This window comes from Rutidosis leptorrhynchoides, chromosome 2, assembly GCF_046630445.1.
Source record: "Rutidosis leptorrhynchoides isolate AG116_Rl617_1_P2 chromosome 2, CSIRO_AGI_Rlap_v1, whole genome shotgun sequence".
In the NCBI taxonomy this organism is placed as follows: domain Eukaryota; kingdom Viridiplantae; phylum Streptophyta; class Magnoliopsida; order Asterales; family Asteraceae; genus Rutidosis; species Rutidosis leptorrhynchoides.
The window spans coordinates 463,064,117-463,082,752 of NC_092334.1; the positions used below are offsets into that span (position 1 = coordinate 463,064,117).

The window sequence follows — 18,636 nt, forward strand, 5'->3', positions numbered from 1 at the left end:
ATAAATAAAAAAAACTCGTAAATTCGCATGTTTTGTAAGAAATTCTATTATAATGGAGTGACACATTCAAGGTTTTGTAAGAAAATTTATTACAATGAAGTGACACATTCAAGAGATAATATTGTATGAAGTATGAATTTGCTCATTTATTAAAATCACAAAAGACCGATAACTAAGACAAATAGACGATTCATACTACTTGTAAAGTATAAAACTTAAATCTTTATTATTCTAACTCATCATAGTAGTAGTAAAATATAAAACTTAAATCTTCATTATTCTAACTCATCATAGTAGCGTGCTTTACATATGTTGTGTTTAATTTTCCCCTTTTCCAACTCTAAGTTGTGAGTGTGAATATAGTTGTACATGAAACATGGCTAAATTCAAAATAATATAAGGTAAACCAATAGTCCAGCATGTTGTTTGTTACATCCTCACAAATTCAAAATAATAAACACAATATAAAGATCATGATTTTGCTTAAATAGTTTAGTACTACTACAAATTACTAAACACTATTTTCATACAAAAAGACTATTTCGAGATTAAAATTAAAACAACTTTATCTTTGCTTTGTGTCCTAGCCAGTCATAATAGTTTATATGCGAGAACCCGTCAATAATAAAGTACTACTGGTTTTCCAGGTATATAAAGTAGTAATGTTGCCAAGCCTGAAATTATGTCATAACAAACAAACTGGTTCGATCCCCTTTGACCCGTAAATACCCATTGTGATCCAAAACTTAAAAAATCTGCCCGTGTTAAAAATTACTCATCCACCTCATTTTAATTAACATGAACAGTCATGCGTTGGCTTACCTAAATGGGACCATTTCACCTCCATTTTCATTCTTACCGTCACCCACTCAAAATGTTTAATGTGCGACAAAACACTTTATCTTGGTCCGTTTTCCATTGCCACTTGTCCCTACATTCCAAATTAATTCAACCAAACGAAATTTGTCACAAACATTTCATATTACATAAAATAGAAAACTTACAAATGTAGAAATGAAGTACACTTGGAATCCAAATTAGAAGTCAAATGTGATGCCATATACTGTCATTGGACCTGCTGTTAAATTACAAATGCACAAAAACCCTTTGATTATGCTTACAGATTGAATGATGCAAAGCATATAGTAGATTAGGTTTTATTATTAAAAACATAAAACAGAAATCAATAAATTTGTTAAAAACAAGTAGAGTAATAGATAGATAGGTATATCGAAAGCTAGCTAGCTAGAAAGCGAAGCAAACTAATCAGGCAAGGCTCTATCGCGCAGCAAGCGAAGAAGCAATACTTGTACATGCCTATAGACTACTGCTTCAATTGTGTTGAGCCTGTCTCCCGGTTGCAGAGCCGAGATTGGTGCCACTTGTGTTGGTTGATCCATTCTGCAGCTTATAAAAATTTATGAACATGAGTATAATCTATAGCATGTGAATATAGCAGCAATCTAATTATAAACATTCATATGGAACTAAGCAAAAAATCACTACAAATTCAGTAAACAGTTAATAGGGAATAACTAAATCAAATAGTCAAATATGTAAACATTATAGACATAAAAGCAATATTATCATATATGTAAACAAAAATGGTGTTATTATAAACATTAGAGGCAAAGGCAATAATCAAATATATACACATGATATGGGTTTGGACTTTTGGGTTTGTAATATTGTCAACGACTAACAGATGGTGAAGCAGCAGCTACGAACTTGCTCGACCTTCTTTTAGGTGGCATTATAATAGGAAATAATACACACTTATAACAGTCGAACTCAAATATAACACAATCAACTCTATACAAATGGAAAGCAATGTAAAGACATATATACCTGATGTAAAAACAAAAAATCTAAAAAAATCAAAAGCCTAACCCTAACTACCAAATTATAAGCAAATATATAAGAAAGAAATAAATCGTAATACACAATGTAGTATGTACAAAACAGGCATAAATAAAATTTGATAATCCAAAAAAGCAAGATACCTGATGTTGCGATGGAAACGGGAAATCCGAAACTAAATTAACTCCCAGGTAAGATGATGACACAACAACAATGAAGATGAAGAATTTTTCAGCATACAATTGAGTAGAGCCTGTGAAGTTTTGCAAATATTTTGAAGGATGAAAAAGTAAACGGTATTAGGTCACAGGTGGCATAAGATTAAAACTTGGGAAAAAACAGGAAGCCGGATTCGTACCCCTGGCATTTCGTTAAAAAAGAGGGACCAAACCATCCACACTAAACCAATACACATGTTTAAAAATGCTAAACATATTAGTTAACAGATATAGGATGGTATAGCTTATAATGCAAAATGACACCAATCGGCGAGCCCTTTAGTATAGATGGGTTAGTATGGTAAGCTATCACAAATTACCAAAATTCAGTACCTGATTAACATTAAAGATGTAAACTGTTGTCATGAGCCTGGATGCACCCATCAACAGCTGCAAAGAAACACATTTCTCAAATATCAATATTTACATCATCTTAGAAAATCTTTAACAATTTTAGATAATCAAAGGAAATCTAAGGAAGAAACGTTAGCCAGAATATGGAGGTTGCAGCCATTGAAGAATTAGCCATTGTAGATACACCAGGAACCTTTGAAGATAGTAATCAATCAGGAGAAGCTTGTGTGAATGATGGAGTTACACAACTCTTGATTCGGGTACAACTACATTTATAAAACTTATCCACATATAGATAGAAGATATAGCTACACATATATCTACATATACATATATTAACATTAACGCTGATCATATCAGCATATTTTCCTCGGTCGGGAGTCATGATTTTTGAGAGCTGAAAAGGAAGTTTTCACGGGAACTGTTTTTGGCAAAGAGTCATATATAAAGAGTGCGAGAGTATTATATTGAGAGATCGCTTTTATGGCGAAGTAACATTTGGGATATTGGGTCATATTACCCACTGAAGACAAAAAACTTACGATATACGGAAAAACGGAAAATAACATATTAACATTCAATTAGTTAAAAACAGTAAACAATCAAGCTGGAAAAACAGGCACGTACCTAAGTAGGCGCCAGTTATACACATGTAGGTAATCTAAAATTCAGATAAATAAAGCCGCCGAGTTTCGAACTTGTGGCCCGTTGCTAATAAAACATAGCGTCATCCATCCAGGCGATAAATGATGAAAACACAAAAAACAATACTAAACAGGTACTAAACGACGATCCACAAAACGCAAAACCACATGATCAGGCGAGCACTTTAGTATATAAAAGGTTAATAACAACTAAACTGACCAAATGTAACTCGTAGACGCTATCATTGGAATCAACACTATAATTAGAACGTTAGTAAGAATTTTGAGCAATATAAGCACAAACCTAAAAACAACATTTTTACGCAACTGCAATTAAGAAATTTCTAACCGAATAATTTTAGCATCTATGCTCTCAAGTTACACAAAATTAGATAAAATCAAAATCACATACAATTAATGACCTGACTTGTGAATATAGGGAATTCTCTTTTGGACAATGAGTTAAAGTGGACCTGCAAAACATGTATTGCTCGTTCCTGTTCCATATCGTTGACAGCAGGCAGAGTATGGACGTAGGGTACTGGAGTATTAACATCAGCGACCGATTCTCCAACAGTTGAATCCCGAAATAGTGATGAAAACGATTTGAGTTGAATCGACTCAACCCTAATCAGAAATCCAAATTGCCAATCGATCTAAAAATAGAGAAGAAAAAAAAAGAATAACGTATAATCACAAACATATAAAAAGGATAAAAAAAAAGCTTGAACGAAACAGTGATGGTAGCGATTTGAGCTGAATCACCTCAAACCCTAAGCACAACCCCAAATTATCGATAGACCTACCTCAAACCCTAAGCACAACCTCAAATCATCGATAGACCTAAAAAAGGTGGAAAGAAGAATACCTGTGAAAGGATTAAACCAATATGGAGCAGAGGAAAATGGGTAGAGATTAGGGTTAATCGATGATGATTAAAAACGGTTAATTGATGCTTCGTCGATTTTGTTGATGAACTGAGAAGAATTTGAAGGATAGGTAGCGGATCAGCGAACGACGATTCTACGAAGGAGAATATCTCGCGGTGCGTTGGAATGGAAGGAGAGATATTATCTGGAGTTTCATGCATAAACCGGCTAATGATCACTGCATCGTTTATGTTTTGGAGATGAAAACCCTATTAGCGATTTGTGGGAGAGAATTAGGGTTTTGTTGTTGTTTGAATGTGGCGATTAAATTTGATGGCTGTAACCCCTATTTTGTTTCTTTTCTTCCGTGTTTTTTTATTAACATGGGTAATCGAAGGGTATTAAAGACATATTAAGTTGTAAATAATGATTTATTAGCTAATATATTTTATAGATAATTAATAGCCATTGGATTATGGGGTATAGTTAAGTAATTTTTTGATCTAATGGTTAATAAGATGTTTTTTTAATGATTTATTAGCTAATAATTACTCTCTCTTTTAAGGTATAGAGTGATATATATATATATATATATATATATATATATATATATATATATATGGGCAGGATCAATGGGGAAGTAACCAATCGGGGGGAAGCGGGGGAAGCAAAAAAAAATTTTCCTTTTTTTTGGAATTTTTTTTTCAGACATCAAGATCGCACGAAAATATGAACATTTAGAAAAGACACTTCGTGATGAATGTTATTATTCAGGCGGGAAAACGATCGCCAAAAATAACATTCAAAATAATATTGTTCGTGAAGAATGTTATCGTTTTTTTTTTCATGTTTCGTGAAGTAAAATTTAGCCCGATTTAGAGTTTAGGGTTTAGGGTTTGGGGTTTGGTGTTTTGGGTTTATCCCTAAACCCTAAACTCTAAACCGTTCGTGTTAAAAACTCAATCTAAATCCTAAATCTAAACCCTAAATCTAAACCCAAAACCCTAAATTTCTAAACCCTAATATCTAAACCATATAAACCCTAATATCTAAACACCAATAGCTAAAACCTCAACATACGCTCGAAAAACGCGAGAATTATTATATATTACATCTTCGAGCGTTTTCCCGCCAAAATAAAAATATTTATCACAAAGTGTCTCTACTAAATGTTCATATTTTCATCCCATCTATAATGTTCGTGAACAAGATTTTTTCAAAAAACAAAAAAAACAAAAAAATTTGCTCCCCCCGCTTCCCCCGATTGGTTATTTCCTTCTAGATCCTACCACTATATATATATATATATATATATATATATATATATATATATATATATAGGGGCAGGATCAATGGGGAATTAACCAATCGGGGTGAAGCGGGGGAAGCAAAAAAAAAAAAAATTCGTTTTTTTTGAAATTTTTTTTTTCCGGCATCAAGATCACACAAAAATATGAACATTTAGAAGAGACACTTCGTGATGAATGTTATTATCTAGGCGGGAAAACGATCGACAAAAATAACTTTCAAGATAATATTGTTCGCGAAGAATATGAACGTTTTTTTTCCATGTTTTGTGAAGTAAATTTTAGCCCGATTTAGAGTTTAGGGTTTAGGGTTTAGGGTTTGGTGTTTTGGGTTTATTCCATAAACCCAAAACACCAAACCCTAAACCCTAAACCCTAAACTCTAAACCGTTCGTGTTAAAAACTCAATCTAAATCCTAAATCTAAACCCTAAACCTTAAATTTCTAAACCCTAATATCTAAACCCTAATATCTAAACCCCAATAGCTAAAACCTCAAAATACGCTCGAAAAACACGATAATTGTTATATATTACTTCTTCGAGCATTTTTCCGCCAAAATAAAAACATTTATCACAAAGTGTCTCTACTAAATGTTCATATTTTTATCTCATCTATAATGTTCGTGAACAAAGTTTTTTCAAAAAACGAAAAAAAAAAAAAAAAAATTGCTTCCCCCCGCTTCCCCCCGAATGGTTACTTCCCTTTTGATCCTACCACTATATATATATATATATATATATATATATATATATATATATATATATATATATATATATATAGTGTGTGTGTGTGTGTGTGTGTGTGTGTGAAACAGCATTCTAACAAAAGGCATAGATTGTGAAACTAAATAAAGCTCAACACGAATTCTGTGTTCAGGCATAATGATGTGGATAATAATAAATGGTGATATAGTGTTAACTGTGTTATCTGTTGTTGGAGTAGTAAGCTTCTTCGGTGCCTTGATATGAACACACTCAATTACGTTAACCCTAATTTTACCGAAAATCAAATAAAATTATCAGAAACTAAACTACTACCCGATAACATAATTAATCACGCATAACATGAAACAGAATGAATGAATAAATAATAGCGCTAGGGTTTAGAGAGAATTAATACCGAACAATATTGGAAGAAACGAGAGTGGAGGAGAAAAGACCTATTAGTGGAAAATCAGGAAACAAAAACAAACCCGTACTTGGTGATTATTCGAAAAAAAAAAAACAACAATTATTATTGGAAGTTGCGACTATATACGGTGATGAAGGGAGGAGATAACCCAATTTGTTGTTTTTTTTTCTTTTAAATGAACGAAAACATTAATAAATACCAGTAGTACTGTATAAAATTAACATTCGTTAATTATTTATAGTAATGAAAATATTGAATATATATATACAACGATTAATATTATTATCAATTATTATTTATATTAATTAATGTTATTGATTAATTATTAGATAATTCATTTAATTTACTAGTATGTCGTAACTTGTGTGTATATATAGAAATATACGATTTGATGACAACAAATAAACACCATACATATTAGAATATAATCACGGTGCGTTGATCAAAATATCAGTTAAATATAGAAGGAAATATCCCGCCATTATGAATATGAAATATTAAAAATTTAATACAACAAAAATTGAAAGAATACATATAAATATAATGAATACTGCATATATGTGAGAGTAATTATATTTATATATTGTAATGTTTACATATTTAAGTATCAATGGATTACAAATGGTCATCCATATCTGATTCAATAAACATCTATATCCATATTCAATATTTATTCATTTAGATCATTCATGTTTATTTTAAGAGGATCGGATAGGATCGGATCAGATCGCATGAATATTTATTAGATCAGATATTATTTGTCATCCCTAGAGTGTTATCAAGGGTGGTTCTTAAACAATCACCCTTGAAAAATAATGAAATTTTCCTGTTTTCCTAAAAATAGTCTGGTGCTTTCAATAGATTTCGGATCATATATGGTCCGTCTACCGAATAGTTCGTGGTACAATTTTGACTTATATTCTACCATCCACATGTCACCAACCACACTTCACATTTTCATTTCTAATTCATCAACGGCTTAGATTTTACCCACATACATGAACAAGCATTTTGAAAATTAGTTATCATAATTTATGCGCCAAAACAGAACACATTTGCAAAAAACAAAAAGTGAGATAAATGATGATGGCAGAAGGAAGTAGTCCCAAGAGCCCCGAGGCGAAATTAGGGTTGGAAGTTGAAGACCTTTGGGACATACAAGAGCCACAACTATCTCCTACCGAAAAACTTAACGCCTGTTTTGAAAGCATTCCCGTTTCTGAGTTCCCACGCGCTTCCGCTTCTCAAGGTAAATTTTGTATGTCGTTTTGATCGTGTGTTTTTTAATTGGAACTGATATTGTACGGTTACTATCATGCCTTTGAATTTCAATTGTTGATATTACATAATACATGTGAGAATTGTATGGATGATTAAATGTGAAACAGCATCTGATTAATTGTTAACATTCATTAATTTTGATGCTGGCGGAAGGATATAAATGTGAGTTGATGTTGATGATATTTGGTACCTGATAGACGATGCAATATTGTTCTAGGAGGTCATCTAGGACCGTATACATAAAGATTCTATGTTCTCTTTTGATTGTGTTATAAATGTTGTAGCTCGCACAGTTCAATCGTGGAGCCAAATCGGAAAATGGATCATTAGTCTGTGTATCCTTCACATGTTATATTTTACAAAGGAAATTTGTGTTATGCGGTGCATTCAGCTAAGAAACACAAACACCAAAATTAAGCATATGATCAATTTACAGGCTCATCTTCAAATGTTAATTCGGTTTTCGGTTTGATTTTCGGTTTAGTTTTTTGAATTCGGATAAAACGAAAACCGAATTCAAAACAGAATTTGACTAATAGTATTTTCGGTTTTGGTCCCAAAAATTTTAAAGCCAAAGAAACCGAATCGAATGAACACCCCTAGGCTTATTAGATTAGATGGAGCTTCGTTGGCTGGAATAAAAGCACAATAAGTTGATTTACAAAAGGCTCATCCTATAAGCCTGATTAGGATTCGTAATCATGATATCCTAGGTAGGCAAGAAATGTTCTTATTTTGGTCATTGTGTTAATGTTATTTGACTCTAACCAACATGTTTGTGTACAAGATGGTTCCTTTCAAGTTTTGTGTCATATCATATGCGTACCTATATAGTAATGCATAGATGCATATAACCATCACAAAGATGGTCTAGTGGTTGATGTCCTATTATTCTCACATAAGGTCTTAGTTTCCTAGACCCAAACTGCACATATTAGGTGGGATAAAAAACGGTCACAGAGGTATCTCGCTAACATCACGTATATTGTTGAAATAAAAAAGGTGACACATAAAGTTGTGATGGAGTAGATGAATTGTGGAGTTGATAAACTAAATCAACACAATTGATGCCAAAATATTGTGAAGACTTATGGTTCACTAACTACACATAATCTCATTCTCTTCTAGTATAAATAGAGAGCAATGGAAGCACATTCAAATCATCCCAACACATTCTTCCTTCTTGTGTTCTAGTAGTCTAATAGAGAATTAGTAAGTGATAAATCTCCTAATTACAAGAGATATATAACTTGGTACTTATCCTTGTAATTAGAGAGAAGTGTAATTCATATTATTCATATTATTCATATTAGTGAAACGTTTCTTTCCTTGCCCGTGGTTTTTACCCTGTTGGGATTTTTCACGTTAAATCTTGGTGTTCCTTTATTGTCATTATTTCAAGTATTACTAGCGGTTTGATATAATTCGGTGTCACTTTTCTCTACAAGTGGTATCAGAGCTAAGGTCTAATATCTAGTGTGTATTAATCTACTTATCGTATGCTCTGTGGTTGCCACGGGAGTGGATCGTCCACATCAGAAAATAAGTAAGATTATTTTCACTTGGTAAAAGTCCTTGAGTGTTATTTCAAGAAAAATAGTATTGTCGAAAAGAAGATTGTAATTATAGCAATGTCTACGAAATTTGAAATTGAAAAGTTCAACCGGAGTAACTTCTCGTTATGGAAACTAAAGATGAAAGCTATCCTGAGAAAGGATAAGTGTTTGGCGGCCATCAGTGGACGTTCCGCCGAAGTCATTGATGAAAAATGGGAAGAGATGGACGGCCAGGCTATCGCAAATCTTCATCTGGCACTAGCAGATGGCGTTTTGTCTACCATTGAAGAAAAGAAGACAGCGAAAGAGATTTGGGATCACCTCGTAAAATTGTACGAGACCAAATCACTCCACAACAAGATATTCCTTAAGAGGAAACTTTATGTGCTACGCATGAATGAATCTACTTCAGTTAATGAGCACATTAATTCTTTGAATACTCTATTTTCTCAACTCGCTTCATTAAGTTGCAATATAGATCCAAAAGAACGTGCTAAACTTTTACTTCAGAGTCTACCTGACTCATATGATCAACTCATTATTAACTTAACCAATAATGTTCTCTCGGAGTATCTAGTCTATGATGAAGTTGCGGCTGCTATTCTAGAAGAAGAAAATCGGCGCAATAACAAGGAGGACAAACAGGTCAGTTCAAGACAAATGGAGGCCTTGGTGGTGTCCGGAGGGAGATCAACGGAACGTGGCCCAAGTAGGAGTCACAATCATGGTAAACCGAAGTCTAAAAAGAAGAAGACCTATACATGCTACAATTGTGGCAAGAAAGGTCACCTGAAGAAGGATTGTCGGAGTTTAAATAACTCAAATCCTCAAGGAAATATTGCAAGCACTTCAGATGATGGATCTGCTTTGGTTAGTGAGGCAGTGGTAGCAAATGAAGGCAGAAAGACATTTGTTGATGTCTGGTTATTTGACTCGGGAGCTACTTTTCACATGACCCCTAGGAGAGAATGGTTTAAACAATATGAACGTATCTCGGGAGGATCTATATACAGTTGCAATGATCATGAACTAAAGATCATTGGAATCGGAGATATCATTCTGAAGATGCACGATGGTACAGTTCATACTATTCGAGGTGTACGACACGTGGAGGGTTTGAAGAAGAACTTATTGTCTTTAGGACAATTGGATGATCTTGGTTGTAAGATGGAGATACAAGAGAAGATCATGAAAATCATGAAAGGCGCAGTTGTACTTATGAAAGGAGAAAAGGTGGGTGCTAATCTATACATTCTGAAAGGCGAGACGGTACGGGAAGCGGAAGCATCTGTTGCTTCGAATAGTTCAAGTGATAAAACTGCTATAACATGGCATCAAAAGCTTGGACACATGTCTGAACAAGGTATGAAGATTCTTGTTGAAAGAAATCTTATTTCTGGTCTTACAAAGGTATCGCTACCTTTCTGTGAGCATTGTGTAATCAGCAAGCAGCATCGCTTGAAGTTTAATACATCAAATTCTAGAAGTAAATTGGTTCTAGAATTGGTTCACTCTGATGTGTGGCAAGCACCAGTTCAATCCCTAGGAGGAGCAAAGTATTTTGTATCATTTATTGATGATTACACTAGGAGATGTTGGGTGTACCTAATCAAGAGGAAGGCGGATGCGTTTGAAGTTTTCAAAGTTTACAAAGCGCGGGTTGAACTTGATTCTGGTAAAAAGATCAAGTGTTTAAGGACGGATAATGGAGGAGAATACATTGGTGATGAATTTGATAAGTTCTGCAAACAAGAAGGTATCAAAAGACAGTTCACAACGGCATACACTCCTCAACAAAATGGAGTGGCAGAGCGGATGAACAGAACCTTGTTAGATAGAACAAGGGCGATGTTGGCAACTGCAAGCTTGGGGAAATCACTCTGGGCAGAAGCAGTAAGTACTGCCTGTTACGTGATAAATCGGTCACCATCAACTGCAATTGAGTTGAAATCGCCGATGGAGATGTGGACTGGAAACCTAGTTGATTGTTCTGACCTTCATGTATTTGGAAATCCTGTGTACGCAATGTACAATTCTCAAGAAACGACAAAGTTGGATCCGAAGTCCATAAAGTGTTTGTTCTTGGGGTATGCTGATGGAGTTAAGGGGTATCGCTTGTGGGACCCCACTTCCCACAAAGTAGTCATCAGTAGAGATGTTGTCTTTACAGAAGACAAAGATCTTGAAGATGTTAGCACTTCAAAAGAAACTATACCGATACAGGTGGGTAATGAATTTCATAAAGATTCTTCTGAAGCAGTACCAGAGCACGATGAAAATCAAGTAGTCGTTGATGAAGCTCCATCGACTCGTATTTCTAATCGGGAAAGGAAACGTCCAGGGTGGCACTCGGATTATATTATGGAAAGCAATGTTGTATATTGTCTTCTAATAGAGGAAGGAGAGCCAACAACTCTTCGTGAGGCACTGAATCATTCAGATGCATCTCAGTAGAAGACGGCTATGCAGAAAGAAATTGAAGCTCTTCATAAAAATAAAACATGGGAACTTGTTCCATTGCCGAAAGGTAAAAAACCTATTGGAAATAAATGGGTGTATAAGATCAAGCGAAATGGCGATGATCAAGTGGAGCAGTATCGTGCAAGACTGGTGGTTAAAGGATATGCTCAGAAAGAAGGTACAGACTTTAATGAAATATTTTCTCCTGTGGTTCGACTTACAACAATTCGAGTAGTTCTAGCGATGTGTGCTACATTTGATTTGCATCTAGAGCAGCTAGATGTGAAAACTGCATTTCTTCATGAAAATCTTGAAGAAGAAATTTATATGCTTCAACCAGAAGGTTTTGAACTACAAGAAAAAAAGAACTTGGTTTGCAGATTAAAGAAATCTCTGTATGGTCTCAAACAGGCGCCGAGATGCTGGTACAAGAGATTTGATTATTTCATAATGAGCCTTGAATATAATAGACTTTATGCAGACCCTTATGCATATTTCAAGAGGTTTGGAGACAATGATTTTGTCATTTTGCTGTTATATGTAGATGACATGTTGGTTACAGGCCCCAACAAAGATCGTATTAATAAGCTGAAGGCTCAATTGGCTAGGGAGTTTGAAATGAAAGACTTGGGTGCCGCAAACAAGATTCTAGGGATACAAATTCACCGAGACAGAGATAATAGAAAGATTTGGCTTTCTCAAAAGAATTATTTGAGGAAAATCTTGGAGCGTTTCAATATGCAAGATAGTAAGCCGATCTCAACCCCACTTCCTACTAATCTCAAGTTATCCTCCGTTATGCGTCCTAACAGTGAATACGGGAGAAAGGAGATGTCTCGCGTACCGTATGCATCAGCAGTGGGAAGTTTAATGTTCGCAATGATATGTACAAGACCAGACATTGCACATGCAGTGGGAGTAGTTAGTCGGTACATGGCGAATCCTGGTAAAGAGCATTGGAATGCGGTAAAGAGGATCCTTAGATACATCAAGGGAACCTTAGATGTTGCATTATGTTATGGGGAACCGAAATTTATTGTCAAAGGGTATGTTGATTCAGATTATGCAGGTGATATGGATAAAAGTAAATCAACCTCCGCATATGTTTTTACACTTTGTGGTGGAACAGTAAGCTGGATTTCAAAACTGCAGTCAGTTGTAGTCACGCCAACAACAGAGGCAGAATATGTAGCAGCTACCCAAGCTACTAAAGAGGCAGTATGGTTGAAGATGTTGTTGGAGGAACTCGGACACAAACAAAAGAATATCACTCTATTTTGTGACAACCAGAGTGCCTTGCATCTTGCAAGGAATCCAGCATTTCATTCAAAGACAAAGCATATACGAGTTCAGTATCACTTCGTTCGTGAGAAAGTGGAAGAAGGAACCGTTGATGTGCAGAAAATTCATACCGACAACAATGTGGCTGATTTTCTTACAAAGTCAATCAACAGTGACAAGTTTATTTGGTGCCGTTCCTCATGCGGCCTAGCAGAAACGTAAGCAACATCATTGGCAAGGAAGGATCATCGTGTGAAGATTGATTGAGCTTCAATCAAATCTTCAAGTGGGAGATTGTTGAAATAAAAAAAGGTGACACATAAAGTTGTGATGGAGTAGATGAATTGTGGAGTTGATAAACTAAATCAACACAATTGATGCCAAGATATTGTGAAGACTTATAGTTCACTAACTACACATAATCTCATTCTCTTCTAGTATAAATAGAGAGCAATGGAAACACATTCAAATCATCCCAACACATTCTTTCTTCTTATGTTCTAGTAGTCTAATAGAGAATTAGTAAGTGATAAATCTCCTAATTACAAGAGATATATAACTTGGTACTTATCCTTGTAATTAGAGAGAAGTGTAATTTCTATTATTCATATTAGTGAAACGTTTATTTCCTTGCCCGTGGTTTTTACCCTGTTGGGATTTTTCACGTTAAATCTTGGTGTTCCTTTATTGTCATTATTTCAAGTATTACTAGCGGTTTGCTATAATTCGGTGTCACTTTTCTCTACATATATCTGAGTAAAAATACTCACCCTCCTAGAATAACCCGGTTTATGCATAGATGCGTATGTATTATGTTTACAAGGTTGGATTTTGATGAACTGGAATTACATTTTCTTTTCTAATTTATGTTGGCAATTGACAATTTCACCAATATGTACAAATCCATTGTTCAGTAATTGAGATTAGATCGGATACTAGTCTCGGAGAAGCTGTTCAGTTGCTGTCACAAAACAAAATCCTTAGTGCACCTGTTGTTAATGTTGATGCACCAGAGGACTCTAGTTGGATTGACAGATATCTAGGAATAGTGGAGTTTGCAGGCATTGTTGTTTGGATTCTACATCAGGTTTCACCACTTATTTCTTTACATTATATTATATGTAAATGCTACTGACTCCTGGTTACCAAATTAAAGAGTTGAGCGTTCTGTATTTGCAGTCAGAAAAGAAAGAAGGGGTAGATGCAGCTGATGTATTCGACAAAGCGTTACAGGATAACACAGGACCGGCTGTGTTACAAGATAACACGGGACCCGCTGTGGCAGCAGCAGCCAGTGGGATGTCTTCACCACGATATAGAAGCTCGCAACCTGGATCACCCAAAACTGCTGGGAACTTTTTTGAGCAGTTGACTTCTTCTGACTTCTATAAGAACACAAAGGTTTGTTTCTAAACTTTTAACAATGTTTAATAGAATTAATCAGGTAAAACTCTTCACCCACCTTTAATTTTATTTATTATAGGTTAAAGACATCTCAGGAACGTTTCGGTGGGCTCCATTTCTGGCATTGCAACCATCTAACTCGTTTCTAACAATGCTGTTACTGCTATCTAAGTACAGAATGAAGAGTATTCCAGTAGTTGATTTAGGTGACAAGAAGATAGAAAATATTATAACCCAATCTGCAGTATTTCATATGTTGGAGGAATGTGCTGATCTTCAATGGTTTAAAAGCTGGGGATCTAAACAATTACATGAACTTGGTCTTCCTCTAATGAAATCTAATCGCCTTATTAAGGTTAATGACCCTGATCTTTCGGATCAATGTTAACTTTTCACTGCACACTACTTTTAATGGTTACATTTATGCCGTTTCTTAACTTTGTTTACAGGTGGATGAGGATGAACCGGTTCTTCAGGCGTTTAGAAGCATGCAGGAGAGGGGGGTCGGCGGGTTGCCAGTTGTCGCTAATGGAGGAAATAAAGCGATTGGTAATATTAGTATTCGAGACGTTCAGTTCCTCCTAATTGCACCCGATATTTACAGAGATTACAGGTAGGTCAAAGTCAAACACACTTGGTGGATTTTGCTGTTATAGAAAGATGATAATAACCAGATGAGGCAAAACAAGTAGGGTGATGGGTTAAACAGGTTGTTCTTGAACGGGTCAAAGTGGGTCGGGTTAACCCTGGGCATTTTATATCCATATACAATAATAACCATCATCATAAATCCAATTATTCCAATAGCAACTTCTATCATAATTATCATATAATTTATTATGGTTTTTGGTTTTTTACTGCAGATCAATCACAGCTAAGAACTTTCTAACAGCAGTTAAAAGCTACTTAGAGGGGAATCAAAAAGAATCTCCTTTAATAAGTGGTATGATTACTTGCAAAAAAGATGATACACTTAAAGACGTGATTGTCAAGCTTGATTCCAACAAAATTCATCGTATATATGTGGTTGATGACCAAGGAAACCTTGAAGGGCTGATAACGCTGAGGGATATAATTTCAAGGTTAGTACACGAGCCTAGAGGATATTTTGGTGATTTCTTCGACGGTATTTTACCCATCCCTCAAGAATCTCGGGTTTAGGAAAACATTAATTTGTGATAAAAGACTTACTGCTGCTGCACCTTTATGCATTTTATTAGTACAACCCTGCAAAAATCTCCTTTGATAGAAAGGTGTTTTTGTTAGGAACAATCTTTGTTGTTTGGTTTGGTGTTCGTGTTGGTTCTTGTGTAAAAAGAAACTAAGATTTTTACTAATACATGAATAGTTATTAAGAACATCAAACTCGTGATTCAGAAACACACGAATATAATCTAGAAAGCTGAATGCACTAAGGTAGTCAAATGTACATGGCAACGTTTGCTTCATAATCTAGGCTATTAACATAAACAGCAGATGAACAAGTACTTGAATGGTATTCAGCACCAAGGTGACTGTCAAGTATATAACAGAAGTACAAAACACACATTTTAGTGCACAGCTGATTCATTCATAACAATGAATGTATGGGCAGGCGATGAGATGAGTCACATATTTAGGAGGATCTAATATACATGTACAAAATTATTACTGTATATATTGAGGTGGGTAAATAACTACCTTCAATCCAAACCCTGTAACACAAACAACAACATCAGTCAAGCCCAAATCATCATGATCAATCACTCATGATCAAAGCATGAAACATACCTGCTAAGCGCCTTTCATGATGTCATCCTATGTACCTTTTCTTTTTATGTTGTTTAAAACAGCAGGTTTACCTTCAAATAAATCTGAAAGATAACTCTCCAAATCATCAGGGGTGTATTTTACATATTTCCCAGCATGTCTTCCACTGTCTAATTGACTTCCGAATCTCCCAACAAATGCACGATAAGCAGGAAGCACTTTTTCAGATATTGATATTCGAAGTTCTTCACGAAGTTGACCATCAGGGACTTTCCAATTCGATTGCACCCTGTAAATTTCTTCAAAACATGCATTGAAATTCTTGAATCTTTCTTTAAGAACTAACTTAGATGCACTACTTGATCCACCACCAATTCCATCATCTTTCAAACATAACAACGCCTTACCCCATGCTGACCTAAGATAACTAGTGTGCCATTGACGAATCTGCCCACGATGTTTGCGAATCCATCGGTCACCCAAAAGGTTTCTAAGTTCAGAATCTTTAACTTTCTGAACAATGTAAAGAATATTATTCATCAAGAATATGTATCGCAGTGCACTGTCATCATACAATCTTGATTTCTCCTCAAGATTAGTTTCTAAAGAAGTGATTAACGATAACAAACGACATGAAATAGGAGACATGGTATCACCACTATCGATATCATCAAGTTCTTTAGAATTTGGATCCTCATCTCGACTATTTGGCAAAAGGGTATTCAACGAGTCGCTATAATCGACTAACAACTTAATATAATTCATAACATAACGAGTCACAGGATGAATCTCACCTCCCGGTAAAGCCCTTCTTGAATTCTCACCCTTAACAGCATTTTCAAACTCAATAAACGTCCCAATTGCCGCCTCACCTAAGCCGCTCAAAACCACCTTCACTTCATTACAAACCAACTCTCCAGCCTCATCAGTAAACAGCATTTCAAAATCAGATAAAACATCTGCAACAACATCATACATATCAAGAATCCTAAACAGCTTCTCTGAAGACCTTTGCCCAATTGCAACCGCCTCACCGAAATTCAAAAGCTGCATAACACACCCTTTGGTCGTCTCAACAAAACTGATCTCTTTAATCAATTCAGACTCACTAAAAACTTGTTCACACAACCGTTTTTCACCATACAAAAGAACTTTAACTACAATCTTCACAGCTTGAATCCATTTCTTCATTTTCTCATCCAAAATCTTCCATTCAATCCTCTGCACCTCCTCAATACTCAGTCTTTCAACACCTAAAATCGACAAACATTCATCCAACACATCCCTCCTAACATTACTATAAACCTGACAACATTCCTTCTCATATCCAGACCTAATCATTCGATCCGCAATCGATTTAAGCTCTTTAATAGCATCAGCCTGAACCAAATCAACATAAACATCACCTCCTAAACTCAAGCCTCTATCATGATAATAACCACTACCTCCATCATCATCATCCTCTCTATAACTCTCAAATTCATCCCCAATTTCAATCTCGCTACCTGCAAACGACATAGAACCTCTACGAATCGATCCGTACAACTGATCTACATCTAAAGCAACAGTATTAGTAATCAATATATGTAAAAACTCATCTTCCAGTTTAGACATAGCTAACTGAAGCGCGTTTTCAGCTCGATCCATAACCTCACTATCGCAATCAGATTGAATATTTAGGGTTTCAGTTAAACTAATAATCGTATCAACAGCCTGTAAATAATCTGAAATTTCAGTAAGCGATGAATCACCGGAGTCCTGTCGCAGGATTAATTTCTCGGCGGTTGTAAACTGTTGATCGATTTCGCCACCGCCGTCGATTAAATCGGTGATGTTAGATAAACGGTTATCGAAGCTTGATAGAATCAGAATCATATCTTCAGTTGCTTTTGTATTGATGTTAAGGCTTTTAACGATCTGTTGAGCTGTTGCTAACACCCTGTCCTGTCCTTCAACGGTGGTTGCCATTAGATTGAGTGAAATTGAAGGAGTATATGTGTGTGTTTGTTTGTGCTAAGGTTGATAGTGGATTAGAATTGTGAAATTAAGAAAGTGATAAGTGGATTGGAGTCGCCGGAAAAGATGGATTTAACCGGAGGAAAGGGGAAATGGCCGGCCGGACTTTAGGGTATGTTAAAAAACTAGGTATTTTAGGAAAGGGGATTTTTATTTATATATGTAGTGCGGTGGTGGTGGTGGGTTGGAGTAGTGGAATGGAAATATGGAATTGTGGGGGGTTGTCAGTTAGTAAAATATGGTCTTCTGGTAACTTCAAAGTTTGACTTGTATATTTTGGTTAACTAGTTTTCAAGAGCTTCCGAAAATTGTTGTATCCTAATAAGTTGAGAAAAAAATAAAATTTACAAATGTAAATTTATTATAAAGGATATTTTTTTTTACATACTATTATCAGTGTTGTTTTTTTTTTTTTTTTTAGTGAACTTCTATAAGTTAAAAATTTACTATTTTATCAAATACTTAACTAAGCATAAAACCAATTTTGTTTCAAAGATAAACTTT

At 35.2% G+C, this 18,636-nt stretch overlaps 2 protein-coding genes and 1 long non-coding RNA gene across 3 annotated transcripts; 1 reads left to right on the plus strand and 2 right to left on the minus strand.

Moving 5' to 3' along the window:
- Positions 1-693: 693 nt before the first annotated feature.
- Positions 694-2,499, minus strand: LOC139892548 (uncharacterized). The gene is made up of 3 exons (XR_011774152.1): positions 2,004-2,499; positions 1,005-1,401; positions 694-931 (listed from the first exon to the last, which is right to left on the minus strand). It is a non-coding gene; the product is annotated as an uncharacterized lncRNA (long non-coding RNA).
- A 4,969-nt stretch (positions 2,500-7,468) lies between these two features.
- On the plus strand, positions 7,469-15,528 carry LOC139892549 (SNF1-related protein kinase regulatory subunit gamma-1-like). The gene is made up of 6 exons (XM_071875659.1): positions 7,469-7,634; positions 13,878-14,050; positions 14,143-14,364; positions 14,447-14,722; positions 14,817-14,980; positions 15,231-15,528. The coding sequence occupies exons 1-6, from the start codon at positions 7,469-7,471 to the stop codon at positions 15,526-15,528; spliced, it is 1,299 nt and encodes a 432-aa protein (XP_071731760.1).
- A 636-nt stretch (positions 15,529-16,164) lies between these two features.
- LOC139892551 (exocyst complex component EXO70B1) lies at positions 16,165-18,084 on the minus strand. Its single transcript, XM_071875660.1, has one exon. It carries the CDS (start codon positions 18,082-18,084, stop codon positions 16,165-16,167), a length of 1,920 nt encoding a protein of 639 aa, XP_071731761.1.
- Positions 18,085-18,636: the final 552 nt, after the last annotated feature.

Bases quoted from the DNA above. Each gene is read 5' to 3' on its own strand.
- LOC139892549 (XM_071875659.1), top strand. From the start codon at position 7,469: ATGATGGCAGAAGGAAGTAGTCCCAAGAGCCCCGAGGCGAAATTAGGG. The intron at 7,635-13,877 runs GTAAATTTTGTA...TCCATTGTTCAG, and splicing joins ACGCGCTTCCGCTTCTCAAG to TAATTGAGATTAGATCGGAT. The intron at 14,365-14,446 runs GTTTGTTTCTAA...TATTTATTATAG, and splicing joins ACTTCTATAAGAACACAAAG to GTTAAAGACATCTCAGGAAC.
- LOC139892551 (XM_071875660.1), bottom strand. From the start codon at position 18,084: ATGGCAACCACCGTTGAAGGACAGGACAGGGTGTTAGCAACAGCTCAA.